Source organism: Brachyhypopomus gauderio, chromosome 10, assembly GCF_052324685.1.
Source record: "Brachyhypopomus gauderio isolate BG-103 chromosome 10, BGAUD_0.2, whole genome shotgun sequence".
Taxonomy (NCBI): Eukaryota; Metazoa; Chordata; class Actinopteri; order Gymnotiformes; family Hypopomidae; genus Brachyhypopomus; species Brachyhypopomus gauderio.
Window position 1 is genome coordinate 20,623,799 of NC_135220.1, and position 21,304 is coordinate 20,645,102.

The following is a 21,304-nucleotide window of genomic DNA, read 5'->3' on the forward strand; positions in this document are numbered from 1 at the left end:
GTTCAGTTCTATTCAGTTCACTCTCATTGCTATTACCTCAGTTATGCCTGAGCTAAGCAAATTTCTTTTAACTTCATGTGAAAGAGGAACCAATTATATTTCACCCATAACAGTCCTCTTCCTTCCACAGGTGATGACACTAAGAATTTATGGAAGAATTGCCTAATTTTATTGTAACTGCACACATCATCAAGAACAAATAAATGCTAGTGTTCAGTGCCATATTGTTATATGTGTGTTAAGATCTGGGATAAAATATGACCACTGCTTACTGGCCCATTGTGTGTCCGTGTTGGTCACTTCCAGGTCTTTATGTACTGGACATGACCGAGTCTGCATTAAAGAGCTTCTGATCAAGTAGTGGAGCTCAAACATTATCTGGAATTACACAGGAAAGAGGGTTGCTGACTATGAAAAAAATGACCAACTGCTAGATCTGCCATGAAAATGGTATCAACTATTGCACAATTATTTTCCAGTAAAACAATGGCTAGTGGTGTATCATCATATATTTCATGTTTTTAACTTAAGCAATAGTAAGCACTAGTGGAAAGGAAGCTGCACTTAATCAAATGCCTTCCAAACAACAATGTAATCAGTACTAGGCTTGATATTTTGGTTGTGGTTCAATTGGATATATAGTACCTATGGGTATACATACATAACAGGATGTTATTGTCAATATTGTTAGGAATCTAATGTATATGCAACTGGAGCCGAGAACCCGTACTTTGTGGCTCGCAGAAACTGAAGAAAACAAGTATTATAACCTATTGGTCATCTGATATCAGTCCAGGTAGAATGGAGCTGTTATAACAAATTTCAGATTTATCTTGATTATCGGGGAGTAAATATTGCTGCAGAAAGACTAAATCCGGTCAATTACTTAGAGGTTTCAGTGCACTGATTACTTTTTTTTTCAAAAACCGTTGAATGTTCTGGGTATGAGCAGCAAAACGGTAGAATTTATATCGGAACTGACGTCAGTTCACGAGTACGAATGATGTGGCAAATATCAAAGGGCGAAATCTAAAGAAGTAGTGCCGGTAGATTTTGATGGTCTTTTAATAGTCACAATCCAACTTAATTCATTAATGTCTATTAAAAAAAACCCATACCGTTTTACATTTACGTGCAAATGAATTCGAAATATCAATCGAATACGAACAACAGATTTACATGTCAAATATCCGTATTCGTATTCCTCCGCCCCATTAAAGTCTAGACCCATTTCCGGAATGTTCCTACCCCGGACAGGTTCTGCCGCCATTGCAGGTTCCTAGAGTTCAGTCCAGCGGCGAGTGTCATTCTGGAGTTGAAGTGCCTATTTAACATTCATCGGGCGACTACAGCAGCTAACGTTTCCCCCGGCGCCCTTACGAAAGACAATCTCCTGTCAGACAACTCGCCCCCGCCGCCCGCCGTCCTCGGGTAGTCCGGCTTGGTTCGAGCCGCAGTTGTTTAGCCAGCCAGTAACACAGCAGGAATAAGGAGAAGAGGGACCATCATGGCTCAGATCCTGCCCATCAGATTTCAGGAGCACCTGCAGGTACGTTTTAAGTTATATCCGCGTGAACAACGCGCAGTGATCCGTCTCAGTGGGCGTCCGTCCTCAGCCGAGCTACTTAGCCCGCTTCACTCCCTCTCAAAATGACCTCCCGTACGAGCGCACTAGCGGGCATAACTGAGGCACCGACAAGGCCACCGACCGACCGAGCGCTCGACGACTTGTAGCTGTGCGGATAATTTGAATTTGAGTCGGTTGAATCCCAGAAGTGCCTTTGGTCGCCGGCTGTAGCTTTTGTTTAATCGGTTCGCGAGCCGGGCTTGGTTAAACGATTGATTACACGGTGGCTAAGCTAACTAGCTGAATGCCGCCTTCTCCTGTCATTTACCGGGCCAGCTAGGTAGCTAGCTGTGTCCATTCACTTCTTGTCACCGTACAAGTGAACGTGTAACATACACAAAATATTAATTAGATACTTTTTTTTTTTAATAAATCAAAAAGTATTTTACATGGAGTGCCAACTGAACTAGCCATTTTATTGTCCTACCAAAGAAGCAAATTTCAAGTTGTTAGCAGACGAATAGAAATGTTGAGCAACGTTTGCTTAAGTAGCAACGACAAAATCGGTGTGAATCATCAGATCGTGGGCACAATACAACAACGCCAGTTTAGCCACTCATCCACCCGGAGGTTACCTGGGCGGCTTGTGCAGGTGCACCCAGACGCCACGCCTCTTCACACAAAGCCACGCCTCTTCACGTAAAGCCCTGTGATGGCTGAGAGCTGGTCACACCACAGGACTTGTAGAGCCGTCAGGTCTCTGTGTACAGTTCACACTGCCCAAATTGCTGTGTTGAAGTCGGGAATCGTGCACACTACATGACTTTAACGGTGACAGGGGACCACATACTACTAGATTTTTCACAATCCCACCAGCTTCTTTGGTCTCCAAACATGTGTTTTATAATGAAAACCCGCGAGAAATGACATGGAGAATGACGCCATATCAGCACCATACCATTTTAAAATACTACTTTTTAAAAGTAAAATACATGTACATACATTCAACGTCCTCTCAGTAAATACTGTTTTTTTAGCAGGGTTTAAAAAGAATTGTAACAATGAGTTGGGAGAAGTAGTAGTGGTGGCCTACTTCTCATTCAGAAGATTGTGGGTTTGAGTCCATGTTCTGCCGTGTGCAGCCAGCGTCGGGCCCTGGAGCGAGGCCCTTAATCCTCTCAGCTCTACGGTACGACTGACAGATGCTCCTTTCATCATTTCAGACACTCTAGTTGAACGGCTTATTTAATGTCTGCTAAAGTTGCAGCAGTTTTTTCTCTTTGTCTTCAAACATCCATTGGCTTAGAAGGCCAAGGAAGAAATCGTGGGACTGCAAACACAATATGGCCCAAAATTAGAATCCACATGGAGGAATGTTTGATTTGGCCAGTGTCTTTGGCAACACCCAGAGTGAAAGTGCTTGGGCTTGATTACAGCACTTGTGATGAGTGGGGCCTTTTCTACAGATGCTTAATTATGACGCAGTATGAATCTTGACAAATGTCATTATTTGCAAACTTTTTTGATTAAGTAATTGAAGAGGTCAAAATGGTCACATTTACTGATTTGTGGTCGGTTGTCTTGGCAGCTCCTGACTGGGAATTATAGCAACAAAAGAGCCTGTAATAAGGCTGCAGTGAATAAAACGCGTCAGGTTTGGGGTGTTTGACCTTGGCATGTCAAGGTTATTTTTGCACGTCGAATGGTGGGAGGCCGTTTATTTGACGTGCTGTTATCAGAGTTAGGCCCTGGGCGCTCCCTGCTGCACCCGCTGAGGGCCCCCCCCCTCCTCCTCCTCCACTCCTCCTCCTCATCCTCCTCCTCTAGGTGATTTTGTTCTGCATAGAGACATTTAAAATTTGGAAGGTGTTAGAATTCAAGACTTCTTTAACAATAGTTTTTCTATTAACAGTAGCAAAGTCCTGGCTTTCAACCATTTTTGACAAAATATTTTAGATGGCTGAAATTTCAGTGCATTCACCATCAGAATGAATCCTGGAACGTAGCTGAGGATTTGAGCGCATGCCGTGTATATCGTGATAGAACCGTCCGGGTTTACTTGTGTGCACTTGCAAGTGAGCAAGCTTTTCGTTTAGGCTGCTGATGCTGTCCAACGCTTGTTAACCGTACCAGGGTCTATTGATGCCGTCCGACGCTTGCTAACCGTCACAGGGTCTACTCGGGAACTTGCAGGTGCCTGTGTCGCGTGTTCATGTTCTGGCGATCGGCGATGCCCAGTCTGAGAGTGGACCTGTTGAAGCTGTTCAGGTCACATAGCTGCAGTATTTCAGTTGTGTGTAAAACTGCTCACACTTTGAAACTGCAGGCACTTGTGCTAAATAGTACAGTTCACCTAAATCTCGGAGTGGTGTTCGTGTTTCTCATCATTTGTTGTGATTTCTGCTGTGATTACTCTGTGGGAAAATTCCGGAACATAAGCACCTCGTCTTTCGCCTCAGAGTCCCAGATTTACTTCATTATCCTTCTTTGTATAAAATTGTCCTGGGCCTCTACACATACTGCAGAAAATAAACATTTCACATGTGTTCTATTAGATGCTATTTCTGACATTTAGGAAATGTCATTAGGAAAAGCAAGCTGTTCAGGCAAGTTCAAAGAAGCAAGCAGGTTTCTTTAATGGCTTTTGAATGGCTTCTGCGCTCATGCACACTGGCTCTGCGTGACATGTGTCTTGCTAAATCCTCCACGTACACGGCAGTGTTTTTACTGACACAAGGACTCGACACGAGGTGTGTTGCTGCTTGCAGGCATGTTGGGACAACGTCTGAACTTTCGGGTCCTGTGACGTAGGTTTCTATAGTTATACGTGTAAGGCTTTAGTTGAGAAAATGATGTAATGTTTTTTTTTTCTTCCCCATTACACGTTTGTAATTTAAGTAGGTCATGTATTTTCATCATAACCACTCATTGTGGCTTCACAGGTGACATGCCCAGCTCTGACGCTGAACTGCCCTGCTCGGACTAGAGCCAGTGTGGGTAGGAGGGAGCTGGTGGTTAACACCAGCTCAACCACTCTGTTCAACCACTGTTTAGTTATTCAGTTGCCTCACTAACTACGAAACTGATCAGCGGAAAGTGGCTTGTGCAGTTTGTCAGACTCGTGAAGCACATTGTTCCAGCCTGTCTGCTTGTAGAACGTGAAGAGATGATGTTGCTGAATTGGTGATTGTAGATCCAGAGTCGTGCCCTATTCAGTCCTATGGGATGTGAATTTCTGATATTGAGCTCATCAATTTCGGTAGCCAAGTCATCACATTCAATCGGTCAAAGTAGGCCTACGTTTTCTACAATTATTGACCGGTTCCTAAGCTGCATGTAACAGGTCAGTCTGTCAGGAGCAGGTCATGTGGTTGTAAGTCTGATGGTGAATATTTGATGTTTTACAGCAGTAGTATAGCATTTAATACCTCATCTTAAAGTGCTGGACCACTTTTGATCTTTAAACTTTCACCTGCTAAACTGCTGACAACTCATGACTGCCTCATGTGGATACAGATCAGCTGTTCTCATTGGTCAGCCCAGATCCTTTACCCTATGTTAAGGAAGCTCTACTGTGTGTGTGTGTGTGTGTGTGTGTGTGTGTGTGTGTGTGTGTGTGTGTGTGTGTGTGTACGTGCATGCATTCCAGCTTTTCCCTTTCCTCTTCCCTTCTCTCTGCTGTGCCACCGCCTGGCTGGTCACATGTCCCCACCGATTGAGGTGACCGTGGAGATGGTCGTCATGTCGCCTCAGCTCGGCAGACAATAGGCTGCTGCTTCCTGTTGTGGAGGCCGTGACGGATCGCTGCACGAGTCAGCACATTCCACATCCTCCCCTGATCTGTGGACACGAGGAGTTAGTGCTGAGCTAGTGGCCATCTTCTCTCTGTGGGTGCAGATGGAAGGGGGGGGGGGGGGTCATAATGGCCGCCGAGCTTCCTGTGGGAGGTCGGTAGTGATGAAGAGGATGTGCGGACAGTGTGTATGAGTGACAGACCAGCGCATCTGCTGAGGAAGAGGAAGATTCTGGGTGTCCGTTTGAGGTTCTTCTAGTGCTTCATGGTTGGAAGGGACTGAGTGTGAGGGGTTAGACTCCTGCAGACTTGTGCCAGTGTAGCTGGTTATGGGTGGTGGTGGTGGTGTGAAGCCTTCACCAACACTGTGAAAGGTGCCTCCACTGGTTCTCTGGCCATGTTTTGTGTGTGGTGAGCAGTCGGCCACACTGACGTTGTGGTGAGAGAGATGGAGAGTGCCCAACTGCATATACTGATGGTGTAGAGGACACACTCGTACTCTAATGTCATTTAAAGGATGCTGGGGTCATCCCCATTATTTTGACGTCTACAGTGTACCAGCCAGTCCCTGTGTCCCCAGTGTTGTCAAACTGTAGGGCTGTAACTGTCAGAAGAACTTTGCCAAGGAAGCCATCGGTATGATAGAAACCATGATTCTGGAGTTACGCCCCCCCCCCCCCCCCCCCCCCCCCACCTGGGGGGGGTGTGTGTGTGTGTGTGTGTGTGTGTGTGTGTGCTGCTGACTCACTGTTTTTCAGTACTCCGCCTCGGCTCTGAACTAGCAGTCCAAGAGTCCACACATACATACATGCGCGTGTGTGTAGAAAGCCAGTTTATCTGCTCTCTGATGATTCTCCCGTATGTCTCTTACAGCCTATTCCAAAGTCATACATCAGGAGTAAGCAAATTTGCTGTTTTCATAAACATGCCATAACGTAAGTCTTTGAATGATCTAACATATATATATATATGGAGAGAGAGAGAGAGCCTGCCACAACAACAAAATCCCACAGTTCTCACAATTCTGTTTGAACTGGATTGTTGTGTGTATTAGGGAAATCTCAGGCAGTCAATATGAAAGCAAAGACCTGCTCTGTGGAGAGCGTCGTTGTAATCACATGACTTGAACTCCAAGTTGGAACAAACTTCTGATTGGACGAGGGCTTTGGGGAAAAATAGCATCTAAAAAAAAATCAACCATTATTGGAGAGATTCTTGGAATGTTAGCAAATATAGGCTTACTGCTTGTTTCTTTGTAACGTCTTGAGCTTTTCCAGAGAGGCGCTGGGTCTGATGTCAGATGAAGGTCGTCTCTGAGGGGGGGAGCGAGTTGCTGTTGGCACTGTGTCTGCGGTGGAGCTGAAGTAGCCAGCAGCGCTGGATCGTGGATGAATCACATTGCTTCCCAGGGCACAGAGGAAACATGCCGCTTTTCCCTCGATCCACTGTTGTCCCCGCCTCTCGCTGCACTGCGAATCCTGGCAAGGGCAGGACTTCCCCACAGCCAATCAGAACAGTGTTGGGATAGTGATGTTATGCATGATGCCATCAGAGATGTTGCACTGTACTTCAGACTACAAAATGCATCAAAGTCGATTGATTACCGAACAGATATTTGATACTGATCATATTTATGTTCTAGGAATGCAGTAGTCGTATGGCATGTTACCCCGACAGCTTTTGGAGGAAGTTCATCTTCTTCCAGTCATTCCTTTGGATTAATTCACAACCCTCCTGTGCCTCTTGCGCACGTGATGGGATTTTGTCACGCTTTTGATCTGGAACTTCCTGATCATGTGACAAGAGAATGTGGGTGTGGCGTTGGGGTGTGGCGTTGGGTTGTGTCGCCCTGCGCTCTGCATTGATAAAAAAAGAGCTCCAAGTTCCGTTGAGAACTTCCTGGAAACAAGAACGCAGTTCTCTGTATTAGATCTGCAGTGCAGAGACTGGGAGGTGGTGTGTAGGTGAAGCCTGTTGCACAGCGCCACCTTGTGGTGGGTCAGCGGCGTTGCGCTGTGTGTGTTCTGGCTACTGAGTGAGCGCGTGTGTGAAGAGCCCTTGGTCAGACGTGACTAAGCGTGAGGTTGCTGAAGTTGTCTTCTCACTGGAGTGCGAGTAGCACAATCGAGGCAGTTGCGTGTTGTAGTAGCGTGCATTTAGAAAGGGCGGTTAGATAAGTCTCTCCATCATGAGTAATGTGTATCTCGCCTCTCGCATCTGAACACACAAATGTGTCCACACAGCAGGTCCACGTGTGTAGCAGCGGGTGGAGTCGTACCCGTGCCACGGCTGGCGGGAAGGTGGTCGTCGCAGCGTTGTGTGTGTGTGTGTGTGTACGTCCAGCCCAGCTCCTGTGCGGTGTAGGTGACTGTGGCGGTGGTGGTTTATGAAAGCCCTGCATTCTCTTTGTTGCTGCCGTTAGTTTTATGTGCTGTGCAGGACCGGGTCTGCGGTACTGAACAGTCCTGTCCCTTCAGTGACGAGCAGAATCGGCGTCACCCAGACAGCTGCGCAGTGCCCTGTGATAAATGTCTCCAGAACCACGTCAGTCGGATCATTCCTCACAGACGTATATTTAAAACTTCCGTGTATTTCAAAAAGGGTTTTCTCACTGTGAACGAGAAACTCTTGGGGTGATGTGTACTGGGTCCAGATGTAGATTGACATGGCAGTTTTACACCTGTGGTGTCCTGGCTTGCTCCACTGCGCTGTCACAGGCTCCGCCCATCTGGCCCCGCCCCTTTGGCTTGAACCCTCTGGTTCCACCCTGCTGCCTGCTTCACGCCCCGTGTTGCTCTCCCACTGTGCGCTTTGGCTGCCAGTTCCCGTGGTTCAGGCGGAGGAGCGGAGCCTCTGAAGCAGCCGGTGCGGTGGTGCAGAGCCGGCATGCTGCCACGCCCCCCCGTCGGGCCCTCTGCCACGCCCCCCATTGGGCCCTCTGCCACGCCCCCATTCTCATCCACTCTCGCGTGCATCATCGGGTGCAGTTGTGATGGGTTGAAATCTGTGCTTTGAAGTTGCGCACTACACAGTGCAAGCACCCTCTGTCAGAAAGGTATCAACTTACATGGTGAACTTATGATGTATCCGACCTGTGTCTTAAAATCAGATATGATGATGGACAAATCTTCATTCCACATCAGCAGTCTTGGAGTCTTGTTTATGACACGATCATGAGGTAAAACCTGGCACAGAGGGGGTCGCGCGCACACACACACACACACACACACACACACACACACACACACACACACAGGTGGCCAGAATCGCGAGATAGTCCCAGCTTATCTCCGTACAGATGCCAGACGAGACAGTATCACAGCAGTGGCTGTGCTGTTGGGGTCCAACCTGCTGTTCAGGGAGTCTCCCCGCAAACATGGAGCTGCACAGACGTGTGTGTAGGGCTCGTTGGGGGCGGTGGGGATTATCGCGTCATTCGCAGGGCTTTTACTGTTATTTTACGTGTAGTTACCAAAACATTTTCACAGGATGATTTTTTTATCTCCTATGAACAGTTTTGCCTTCATTACTAATATTGCAACTCTATTCTCATTAACAGAGGGTTTACTGACATCTACTGGCTGACAAAAGAGAAGAATTCCAACCAAGAATCAAATGCGTGTTAGATGTGTTTATGCTGTTAGAACTGTTTGTGTTGTAGGGGAAACTCCTCCGGTTTCCCCCAGCAGAGTCCTGCTGCCTTCTCATACACTGAACGCTCACGCGCGCGTCCTCTTCACTCTTCGTCCTCAGCTCCAGAATTTGGGGATCAACCCGGCCAACATCGGGTTCAGCACCCTGACGATGGAGTCGGATAAGTTCATCTGTGTGCGGGAGAAGGTGGGGGAGCAGGCCCAGGTGGTCATCATCGACATGGCCGACCCCAACACCCCCATCCGCCGCCCCATCTCGGCAGACAGTGCCATCATGAACCCGGCCAGCAAAGTCATCGCCCTTAAAGGTGCCCTTCACACACCGGCTTTGAGAGATTTAAACCAACGAGTTGGTACAAGTACAGTTGGTCAGGTCAGATAATGTTGATGTGCGTTCAGGTAGAATATCATTTATGTGTACATCTCAGTGCCTCATCCATGTTTGCAGATGTAGTAGCTATTCTTCCTTTTTTCTTTATTTTTCTTTATTAAATGGTTTTTGTTTATTGACATTTGTCTACCATTGTTTTCATATTTAGCCAGTTGTAGTGTAGCTGTGATAACAGTTCTGATGGCTTGATTTTTGCACTGCGGCCATAATTGCTTTGTGTTTTGTTTGTTCTTTTGTTTGTTCTTTTGTTTGTTACTGCTTTCTTATGTGTATGCAGACGGTGAGTGAACACTTAAGTACTCTGACTTGTGGAAGTTACAATCCTGTTTTAAAAATCGGTGTTAATTAAAGGACACATTTTTAAGTTATAGGTTTATGCTGGCAACATTGATAATTAATATTGAAATATTGATATAAGGGAATAATGTCAACCGTCATTAATTTTATGTGAAAGGGTTCTTAAGAACTGTTTTTTAAAGTGAAATTCTTCACTTTAAATTCTTTTTTAGTGCTAGCTCAAATTCCTCACCATTCCACACAATGTATTTGTATGACAAGGAAATTCTTGTCTACAGTTGTCTAGTTCTTGTCAGCTAATGGGTACCTCCTTTGAGATACTGTTTAGACTTTGGCAACTGAATCAAGACCATTTGTTAAGCAGGATTTGACTTTTGCAATATTCAGTATGAATGCGTTCTTCATATTGATTTCCTAAGACAAGTAATTAATTATTAATGAATGTCTGGGCCCCCCCCCCCCTCCCTTAAAAACATTTTCTCATTCAAAATTTCAATGCTTGCCAATTTGACATCCATCAGTCACCTCCATAGAGTGTGCCTATCATACATGTATGTAAAAGTAGGCCACTCTTAAGACTGGTTTATATGTGGGTCAGTAAAGTGTTATGGCCTCATGATGCAGGGGCCTCTAGGTCCCGTGACACAGGTGTACAGCTGATTCATTTGAATCCTTATCTTTTATTTGAACCATCTTTATTGCCCTGTGGTTTAGTGCATCTGGTGAAGTTTTAAATAACTTTAACAGTCCATTTAAAATGAAGCACACGGTTCTTTGAGCCTTTATGTGAAGTGCTTAAATGAATCCTGCGTCAGGGTCTGTACTGGTCAAGCCTTTTACTTTCCCTGATTATGTGCCTCGGCTGTGCTTCACCAAAGGGTGGCTAGTTTTAAGATGGTGGATCAGATTAGCTTGATAATCTGGTAGATTAGATTACAACACTGATTTTTTTTTTGGTGGGTATGAATAAACTACCATTAGAAGATCCATCGCAGATACAAAGAGGTCAGATTTGGCTTCTGATTTGCTATTTGTGGCCACACGTTTCATTAACCTACTTCACAAGCGTTACATCAGTTCAGATTGCGCTTATATGGGTCAGTCTTTTACAACTCCCTCAACCAAGTTAAATCATATGCAAGTTAGGCCCTGTGTAAAGTAAAAGTAGACCGTTGTAAATAGGCCAGCATAGTCATTTCTCTGGGTACAGTGCAGGCTGAGGCCCCTCTGTCCTTCTGTGGTCACTCTCTTCTCTGTGATTATCAGGTGACACTGGAATCATGCTCTCATGCGCCTAAACCACGTTAATCTGCTGTAACCAATGAAGGCTAATGCAGGATTTGACACTACGCTTTAATTTATCATTTTTCTTGGCTTGTTCATCGGCCAAACGCAGCTGCACCTCTGCAGAAAACTCCGTCGCTCCATCTTGTGATTTTTGTCCCTCCTGCCTCCCAAATTTGCAAAATTAGCAAAATAGCAGTTTATATGACAAGTTTATATGGCAAGATAGGCCATGTTTATAATTTAACACTTCTAAAAGTCTCTATGCCTGTTCATATAGTCTGTTGGAATGAAAACAAAGAGGTAAGTAGTAAACAGACTTCATGCTCCAACCTTGAAACAATCTAGCTCATCTGACTTTTCAGATAGTCACATCAGTGTGGTCATTAAAATCAAATCCTCTGACCACCTCCTCTCACCAGAATTAAACTCGAGCCCTTTTGACATCCCAGGACATCCTTGCTGTATTCCTGTGAAACATCTACATGAATGCAGATATGGGATTATGGGATTATCGGGCGGCTTGTACACATTGCTTTGTCTTTCCTGTCTTTGCCTCGTCTATCTAACTGCTGTGCAGCTTTTCCTGGGTCATGGCGCACATGCTTGATGCCATGGCAACAAAAAACCTTTACTTGATGATGATCAAGTGGAATTAGGTGGCTTAATTTTACTAGTGGTGTGTGTGCGTGTGTGTGCTGTGTTCTCATTTGCCCGTCCTGTATTGAACTCTTGTGTCTTATTCACTCCATTGTAGCTTCGAAAACCCTTCAGATCTTTAACATTGAGATGAAGAGTAAGATGAAGGCCCACACCATGACTGACGATGTCACCTTCTGGAAGTGGATCTCCCTCAACACGGTTGCCCTGGTGACCGACAATGCCGTCTACCATTGGAGCATGGAGGGAGACTCTCAGCCAATAAAAGTGTTTGACCGACACTCCAGCCTGGCAGGCTGTCAGATCATCAACTACCGCACCGACGCCAAGCAGAAGTGGCTCCTTCTCATCGGCATCTCCGCCCAGGTGCCTCCGACGGGCATTCTGCAGTTCACCCTCCCCGCAATGACTGTGTCCGCGTTACGGTTAATGACACGCGAGACACGCGCGTTAGCCCCCGTACAAATACGCTAAGGTTTAACGTTAAGAAGCGTGATGTCCACGGCCGTCAACCCCCCCCGGAATCGCATTGCCATTTCCGCCGTGTCTCTTTGTGTTGCAGCAAAACCGAGTGGTGGGGGCCATGCAGCTGTACTCTGTGGACAGGAAGGTGTCTCAGCCCATCGAGGGACACGCGGCCAGCTTCGCCCAGTTCAAGATGGAGGGAAACGCGGAGGAGTCCACTCTGTTCTGCTTCGCCGTGCGCGGCCAGGCCGGGGGAAAGGCACGTATGCGCACGTGCACCGCTACTCTCGGGACCCGGATTAGTCACGAGCCCGCACTGCAGTTCACGTTGTCTGGAATTAGCAGCTATTCAGTGTTAGCAGGTGAAGCAGCATGGAGTTATGGAGTGACCAGGGGCGGAAAATGGTAACCTAGTGTAACTTTTCATCCCAGCATACGAGTCAAGACTTTTATTTGAGTAGTTTTAAGCTCATTTTGGAATCCTCAGTGAAGTTCTGCACTGTAACCATACACAGCACAAAGTCATAGCAGACAGCCAGTGTGTATAGGACCAATGTGACACCAACAGCTTTGACTGTGTCTCCCTCCCTATGTATGTGTCTGAAACACTGTTTCAAACACTCAATAATGAAGTACTGATCATGAGAATTTCCCCAGTGTGGGACTAATAAATGATTATCTCGACTGGCCATAGGAATGATCGTTTTCTTTTTGTCATGTTGTTTTTAGCTCCACATCATCGAGGTGGGAACACCACCTACTGGGAATCAGCCCTTTCCCAAGAAAGCTGTGGACGTCTTCTTTCCTCCGGAAGCCCAGAACGATTTTCCTGTTGCTATGCAGGTGGGTGGTGGCGTCGGGATGGGGTTGAGGGTGGGTGGGGGAATTGGGGTGGAGGGTCCCGCACGATGTGATGTCCCATTATTGTACTCTGTGGGAGAGACATAATTCCTCACGTGTGTAAACACAATATGGGCCATTCATAAGGGCCATTTTTTATGAGCGTGGTTTTAAAGATGAATGAGGTCGCCAACAATTCTTAATATAATATAGGAGTAATGTTCAGTGTTTGACCTGATGCATCTCCCCTGTCTAACAGATCAGCCCCAAACAGGATGTAGTGTTCCTCATTACCAAATATGGCTACATCCACCTGTACGACCTGGAGACCGGCACCTGTATCTACATGAACAGAATCAGTGGGGAGACCATTTTTGTCACAGCACCTCATGAGGCCAGCTCCGGGATCATTGGTGTCAACAGGAAAGGGCAGGTATGTCTTTGATGTAAATCGAGCATACCGCTTTCTCTGTCTGAAGAGACGGTGAAGACCTGTGAGTCCTTAACATGCAGCTGGTTAGGATTAGGAGAAGCTGTAAAAGAGGCATGTGTTGTTTCCCTAGTGGGAAGACGTAGTGGGGACACACTTCCTGCCTGGTGTGTACTCTAGTTTGTCATAGTTAGATCACTTTGAAAGAGACAATAATGGATGGGTGTGGGTGTGGGGGTGTGTGTGTGGGTGTGTTGGTTTATTATGAAATGTCCAATAGAGATTAGCTTTCTACCTGACCCACTGCAAATCTTTAATGTGTTTGTTAACCTAATACGGCTTTACGATATAGACTAAAAAATTATACCATTGTAATTATATGAATGAGTAAGATTTCACGCTCGATGCTTGAAATGAGGGTTGAATATGGTAATTATAACAAATTTATGTAGCAAATGCAGTTACTTTCCACAAACACTAAATAATCCTGAAGAAACAACGCTGAGATCTTTCAGAACGTTCTCCCAGAGCGTTCTCCAGTGGACAGACCCACAGGCCTGTGAGCTGGCTGGTGTGCTTTAAACAGAAAACATACACAAAACAAACCACATAATGCACATTTGTGAAAAACAAAAGTGTAGCAGTATAAAAGGTAGGAAAAACTTAAAATTATATAACCAATTTTTGGCACATACCCCAGCCTGCATTTTAATCATAAACCTTAATGTTATATTTATACTATATGGAATGCTGTTAATAACTTTGTTTTAACAGCTATACACAACAATAGGAAGTTGAACAACACGGTATGCAATTGTGCTTGTAGAGTTTTGCACAGTTTTGTACTTTATTGTCATATAGTGAAAAGAATTTTGGTTGAGTTCCCCCGAGTAGATTCTTTTTTTAACTGTCAAATAAAAGCTTGTTGACCAATTTGGCTAATTAATTTCCGCTTCCAAGAAATGACTCCGGAAAATGACTGAGAAAAACATGAATAGAAAGAAACACAAAATGCTGAAAAGTTTGGTCATGACCGTCCTCTGAAATGTGATTGTATGCAGCAAGACACGATATCAAACCACAGATTTAAAGGTGCAACAAGTCTTTTTTTACTAACAATTTTTTTTTTTTTTTTTTTTTTACATCTTTCTATTTTACAAAGTGCAGCTGACGTGAGGGGAATAATCATTGCTTTGTGGTCCTCAGTGAACCAGTTTCTGCTCTACAGAGCGAGACCGGCACACGCTGGCAGCCATATTTGGACTTTGGTCCAGAATCTCCGACATCCATGTTGCTGGTGTCTGTATAATGGCTGATTCATAACATGAAGTAAAAACTGATGGGAAAATGACGTATTGCTCCTTTAAGCTATGAAAATGAGCTAAAACATGTAGTTACCTTATTTAACCCAAGCTTATGTACATCTTGTTTAGTTAAACAATATAATCATAATTGATAGTTTTTATAAAAGCACACCATAGCCTACCAATTTCCAAATGTAGCCTAGGTGTGAATCATGGACGATGGCTCATTTATGTGAGTGAGAGCCTTCACTGTGCTGGCTGTGTTATCTGTTGTAAGGCAGGCGTGCTGCTCCTCATGCATCTCTAACGCCTCTTTCAGTCTGTGCCCTGGGTCCTCCCTCACGTGATTCACATTCGCTCTGCTGCCATCTTTTTACCGCACTTCACTCCTGCTGTTTTTTTTTTTTTCTCACTTGCTTTCATCAAGGTGTTAATTGGACACACTCAGCACACGTCTGACTTTTGTTGCTGTGATTGGCAAAAAAAAGGCTTCTTTTGATGTCTGTGCCACAGGCTTACCATTTAGCCTTAAAATCTATTCATAATTGACAATTATGGCGTTTATTTTAGCCTTGTTGATGACACTTTATTGTATGACCCAACTTGTGGTAAAACATATGCTTGCCCAATTTTTTCTGCCCTGGCCAAAGATGGCAAGACACAGCAGTTTAATGAATCTCTCCTACTCACCTTCAGTGCCAAATCAGGTTAGCCCAACAGAGTTAAATATGGGCGGTTATAAAAAATATGGCGGAATTAAAAGCAATAGAAATACAGTGTAGTGCTTAAAGAAGGATGAGAAACCCAATCCAACATGCGTTCTTGTCCAGTGGTTTCCTCAAGTTCCCAAGCTGCTGAGAGTTGATTATGGACATGCTGGGTTTTCATAGAGCTGTAATGGGACCCAAGATGTACAGATGTGTTCTTAAAGGTGAACACTTTTTGTGTGCGTGCATGGGCGCGCGCGTATGTGTATATGCTAATGTGAGAGAGGGTGGTTAGAACTGCTCAGTATCTTCCTCATAAAAATCTCAGGAAATCTTTTAAAGGCCATTACAGCAGTCAGTGTGACCTTGATGAGCTGGTTATGAGGGACTCCACTCCAACACATCCATGTATCAAAACAGTTGGAGGGGAATCATGAATTTGTTTTCACGAATCACATGCTGCCCGGTCGCCGTCCCCCACACGCTGCCCGGTCGCCGTCCCCCACACGCTGCCCGGTCGCCGTCCCCCACACGCTGCCCGGTCGCCCGTCCCCCACACGCTGCCCGGTCGCCCGTCCCCCACACGCTGCCCGGTCGCCCGTCCCCCACACGCTGCCCGGTCGCCCGTCCCCCACACGCTGCCCGGTCGCCCGTCCCCCACACGCTGCCCGGTCGCCCGTCCCCCACACGCTGCCCGGTCGCCCGTCCCCCACACGCTGCCCGGTCGCCCGTCCCCCACACGCTGCCCGGTCGCCCGTCCCCCACACGCTGCCCGGTCGCCCGGTCCTCCCCCTGCTGTGAATAGTGCTCTTGTTTGTGTATGACCTCTGAGGGAGTGTTTGTGTGCCTTTAAGTGCTATTTACTTTAGCGGTATATTGGATTATTTAATTGCTGTTTTGACTAACGCAGCTGGGATAACCGTGTAACACTTGTAGTAGAGAAGTGAGAGATATGGCCTCTCTATTTAGTTTCAGCTGGTTTGATGGCACTTGTGGTCGGCCACCTGCCGTCTCTTTTACCCGCTTCCTCACACTTCTGCTTCATCTCCTCCATCCCTGCTCGGCCCTAAACGTGAGGGAGGAGAAACCGCTCTGAGTGTAGCAGGACACTTGAGAGAACCATGAACTTGAGCAGAAGGAATCCCTGTAAATCCCTGCTGTGAAGAGGGGCGGGGCGGAAACGCTGCCAGAGGTCATGTGATTCTGAAGTAGGTGGCTTTAACTCCTGGCCTCAATCTTTTCAGCATGAAGTAGGAGGAGCCTGATGGCCTCTCTTGGCCAATCATGCTTTGCAAAGCCGGAACTCATCAATGGGCGTCACTACAGTCAATAACAATAACAATAACAAACTCGCCCACACACACTCCCGTACACTGTGTTTACCTCCGACATACAAGGCCCATCTCTCTCTCTCTCTCACACACACACACACACACACACTCATATTACGCTCTGTCAGAAGCTTGGCCCACATTTTACTCATGTTGACTGCACATCAAGCGATTACACTAAGGTGTAAATTTATAAATGTGACTAAATTCTAGATTTCATTTAAATATAATTTATATAATATAATTTGCATAACAAGTTTCATACAATGTCCTGCATTGTGCTTATTCCACCCCTAAACCCACCTAAGATCTGAGATATTACGGGAAGTTAGTGACGGAGTGAGACGTCATTAAACTGGTGCCCCCCCCCCCCCCCCCCCCCCGGCCTTTATCCCCCATTCTTTGTCCTCATCATTTCTGCTCCTCCTTCCATCCCTTCGTTACTCTGTCTTTCCTCTTTCGGGTCTTTTGTGCGAGTGAGCGCTGTTTGTGAGCTGGACATATTATTGGGGCTGCGTGGTGTGTGGCCAGGTGGACATACGGAGTGGGGGAGGAACGGCTGTAGACCTGCTGATCTAGATCACACACACACACACACACACACACACACACTACAGGCAGGCAGTCATGTGCAGGCTGACTCAGTGTGATGGGTTAAGTTGAAGAGCAGTGATATTACACAGGCTCCTGTTACGCATCTAAGCTCTGCTGCTTTTTATTGGGTCAAAACGCTCAAATATTCGCTATTTATGTATTTATATGAGAAGGCAGTATTTATATGAGAAGCTAAAACTTGTGACTTTATCCTGCCAAAGCACATTCTTTGATATGACAGACCTTGGTAGTAAGGAAATTGATTTGTTTCTTATAGCACTAAATTAACATGCGTGTGGGCAAAATGACTCTAGTGGCTATGGTGTTATTTAGAGGCAGTGTTCTGCAGAATGGGATCTGATTGGTGGATCAAGGGGTGAAGGGCGTGTTGAGAACCTTCATGCAAACATCTTCTCACTGTGTTGTCTGGATAATCTCTCGTGAATGATAAGTGCACACCTGCTCAACCCTCAACAGTACCACCAGAAGACGCTGTGTCTCTAAAATAGCAATCTTGGATAAACCATTGTCCTTTGTGTTTTCAGCTAGTCAGAAGGCTTGAAGGTGTTTGCTGAAGGTTAAAGAGTGTGTTGTGGAATGTGTGTATATCGTCTGAATGTGTGCTCACCTGAGCCATCGTCTGGCAAGAAACGTATCAAATAGTTGTTTACAGGTGAAATGTGGAACACACACACACACACACACACACACACACACACACACACACACACCGTTTAGATGCAGTGACCTGGTGGGAACGTGTCGCTAGGTGAAAGACATTTACTCTGGTTTGAACTGGTGCATCATTGTGTGTTTTCTCAGACTGATGCTATTGGTCCTTTCTCCATTGGTCTGAACTGCTTTCTTCATTGTTTGTTGTGGTGTGTGTGCGTGTGCTCGTCCTGCAGGTGCTGTCCGTGTGTGTGGAGGAGGAGAACATCATCCCGTACATCACCAACGTGCTGCAGAACCCGGACCTGGCCCTGCGCATGGCCGTGCGCAACAACCTGGCCGGTGCCGAGGAGCTGTTCGCACGCAAGTTCAACAACCTGTTTGCTGCGGGCAACTACTCCGACGCAGCTAAAGTGGCAGCTAACGCACCCAAGGTGAGTGGAGAGAGAGACCAGAGAGAGAGAGGGAGGGAAAGAGAGCGAGGGAGACCGGGGAGGGAGAAAGAGAGACCGGGGACGGGGGGAGAGAGACCGGAGAGAGAGAGAGACCGGGGAGGGAGAAAGAGAGACCGGAGAGAGCGAGACCGGGGAGGGAGAGAGAGAGATACCGGGGAGGGAGAAAGGGAGAGACAGACTGGGGAGAGAGAGAGCCAGCCAAAGGGATGTCACAGACCGAGGGGATCAGAGAGAGGGTTTGAAGACAGACGGGGAGAAGAGAGGAAGGATGTAAATAAAGGACCCAAGGGAGATGGATAGATGGTGAACAAAAGACAGTGAGAGTTAAAAGTGTTGTGGGAATCACCAGTCATATCGAGCCAACACTGCACTCCGAGGACAGGATCAAAGTCCTTCGTGCATGCACGTCTAACGTGCCCGCGTGCGCCTGTGACGCTTCTCTTCTGCGTGTGCCAGGGGATCCTGCGAACCCCCGACACCATCCGGCGCTTCCAGAGCGTGCCGGCCCAGCCGGGCCAGACCTCGCCGCTGCTGCAGTACTTTGGCATCCTGCTGGACCAGGGCCAGCTCAACAAATTCGAGTCCCTGGAGCTGTGCAGGCCTGTCCTGCAGCAGGGACGCAAGCAGCTGCTGGAGAAATGGCTCAAAGAGGACAAGGTTTGTGTGTGTGTGTGTGTGTGTGTGTGTGTGTGTGTGTGTGTGTGTGTGTGTGTGTGTGTGTGTGTGTGTGTGTGCTCGCTCTGATGATGATATGACTTGCGATAAATGGAGAAACAATATATAAATGTGCATATTATTTGTGAAGTAATAACAATTTAGTAAGTGAAAATTTAGTTAGAAAATACAATTCTTTGAGCACATACTTCTGAACCCAGACCTGACCAACTGTAGCACCCCCATATCATAGCCCCGCCCCCACGGGTGTGTGCAGTAGGCCCTAGGCATGATGGGAACATCATTTCACCTGCCTCTCTTACCTTTTCCAAGACCACGTGATTTGTCTTTCAATATGGTTGTTTAAGAAATGAGAAGCAACTCACTGCACTAGTTGGGGTTCAATATCTAGCTGAAAGATCATCGCTAGTGCAGTAATTATCCAATAGGAGGCTCGTACCTATTTGCTTAGTTAAATCCAGGTGGTGATTTTTATTTATTTTTTTGGCCAGGCAGAGTATTTGTCATTTTATTAGCAAATAGATATATGATGATGAACCTTTCTGTCCCGTAATGCATGACTTACCATGTTTTTTAAAATATTGTTGTTTTGAGTGAGGAGAGAGGGAGATGGAAGCTAAAGAGTAGATTAGGATCAGCATACACCCTGCCAAGAGGCTTTTCCTGTGGGGGAGGGGGTGTGTGTGTGTGTGTGTGTGTGTGTGTGTGTGTGTGTGTGTGTGTGTGTGTGTGTGTGTGTGTGTGTGTGTGTGTGTGTGTGTGTGTGTGAGGGAGAGAGTAGGTGGGCCTTGTACGTTGGAGGAGTACACTGTGTACAGGAGGGTGTGTGTTTGTTATCTAAGATGTTTGGGCTGTTGTACATGTGAGGTAATGTGTTTGTGTTCAGGGATTGTTTGGGTTTTTCCACTTTAAAGCCTTAAAATGGAAAAAAGAGTCCAGGCCAACTAGTCTGGGATTTCTCTGAGCTCTGCGGCCTTTTGCACACCAGCCCAGTAGATGGTCAGGTTGTTTGTTAATATCTATGCTCCACCATACTGGAAAACAAGGAGGTGCTGAGATAACTTGTGGTTCTTGTGTGTGCATACAGCTGGAGTGTTCTGAGGAACTAGGAGACCTTGTGAAGTCCGTAGACCCCACCCTGGCCCTTAGTGTCTACCTAAGGGCCAATGTCCCCAACAAAGTGATCCAGTGCTTTGCTGAAACGGGCCAGTTCCCCAAGATCGTGCTGTATGCTAAGAAGGTAAGATGGCCAATTCTCACAATCTGTTCTTGAGAGGGAGATGAACGTTTTTCATCAACATCGTTAGCATTCGCCCTGGTCTCACTCCCTATGCTCTTTGTCAGGTGGGCTACACTCCAGACTGGATCTTCCTGCTGAGGAACGTGATGCGGATCAGCCCGGACCAGGGTCTGCAGTTCGCCCAGATGCTGGTGCAGGACGAGGAGCCATTGGCAGACATCACCCAGGTGAGGAAGACGAGCGAGGAAGCAGAGACACGTAGGCGCAGAAGAAGCAGAAAGGGAACATGGAATGGCTGTGTTTTTAGGTTAAGCGTCAGAATGTCATCTATGGTATGCTCTATGACCTCTGACCCCTGCTCTCTGCTTGTGCTGCAGATTGTGGATGTGTTTATGGAGTACAACCTGATTCAGCAGTGCACCTCCTTCCTATTGGACGCCCTGAAAAACAACCGGCCCAGCGAGGGACCTCTGCAAACACGCCTGCTGGAGATGAACCTCATGCATGCGCCTCAGGTCCACACACACACACACACACATACACACACAACTGAACATTAAACATGCAAAACCCTGTGAAACCTGTTTTGTGAGGCAGAGTATATATTTATCAGCACCTGTGAAATCAGCAGCCTGAGGGTCGTTCTGAGTGTGTACTCTGCCCCCTGTAGGTCGCAGATGCCATCCTGGGAAATCAGATGTTCACCAATTATGATCGCGCCCACATCGCCCAGCTGTGCGAGAAAGCCGGCCTGCTCCAGAGGGCATTGGAGCACTACACAGACCTGTACGACATCAAACGGGCAGTCGTTCACACACACCTGCTCAACCCAGAGGTACACACTCTCATCCGCAGTCATAGTTATGCATGCGGTCTCTTGTATTCATACTATGAAGTACAATTTGTGCGTGATGTGATGGCGGGGAAAGTAGAGAGGACTCATCTG

The 21,304-nt window shown here is 46.5% G+C and overlaps 1 protein-coding gene across 1 annotated transcript in view; it reads left to right on the top strand.

Annotated features, from left to right (window-relative positions):
- The first annotated feature begins 1,227 nt into the window (after positions 1 to 1,227).
- Positions 1,228 to 21,304, top strand: part of cltca (clathrin, heavy chain a (Hc)) — a 36,173-nt gene continuing 16,096 nt past the window's right edge. The window contains exons 1-12 of the mRNA XM_077020403.1: positions 1,228 to 1,549; positions 9,114 to 9,321; positions 11,743 to 12,011; positions 12,208 to 12,369; positions 12,840 to 12,953; positions 13,210 to 13,383; positions 18,225 to 18,422; positions 18,900 to 19,100; positions 20,206 to 20,358; positions 20,463 to 20,585; positions 20,736 to 20,873; positions 21,029 to 21,193. Coding sequence (XP_076876518.1) covers positions 1,508 to 1,549; positions 9,114 to 9,321; positions 11,743 to 12,011; positions 12,208 to 12,369; positions 12,840 to 12,953; positions 13,210 to 13,383; positions 18,225 to 18,422; positions 18,900 to 19,100; positions 20,206 to 20,358; positions 20,463 to 20,585; positions 20,736 to 20,873; positions 21,029 to 21,193 — 1,947 coding nt within the window. The 5' untranslated portion in view covers positions 1,228 to 1,507. The remainder of the gene's footprint in view (positions 1,550 to 9,113; positions 9,322 to 11,742; positions 12,012 to 12,207; positions 12,370 to 12,839; positions 12,954 to 13,209; positions 13,384 to 18,224; positions 18,423 to 18,899; positions 19,101 to 20,205; positions 20,359 to 20,462; positions 20,586 to 20,735; positions 20,874 to 21,028; positions 21,194 to 21,304) is intronic.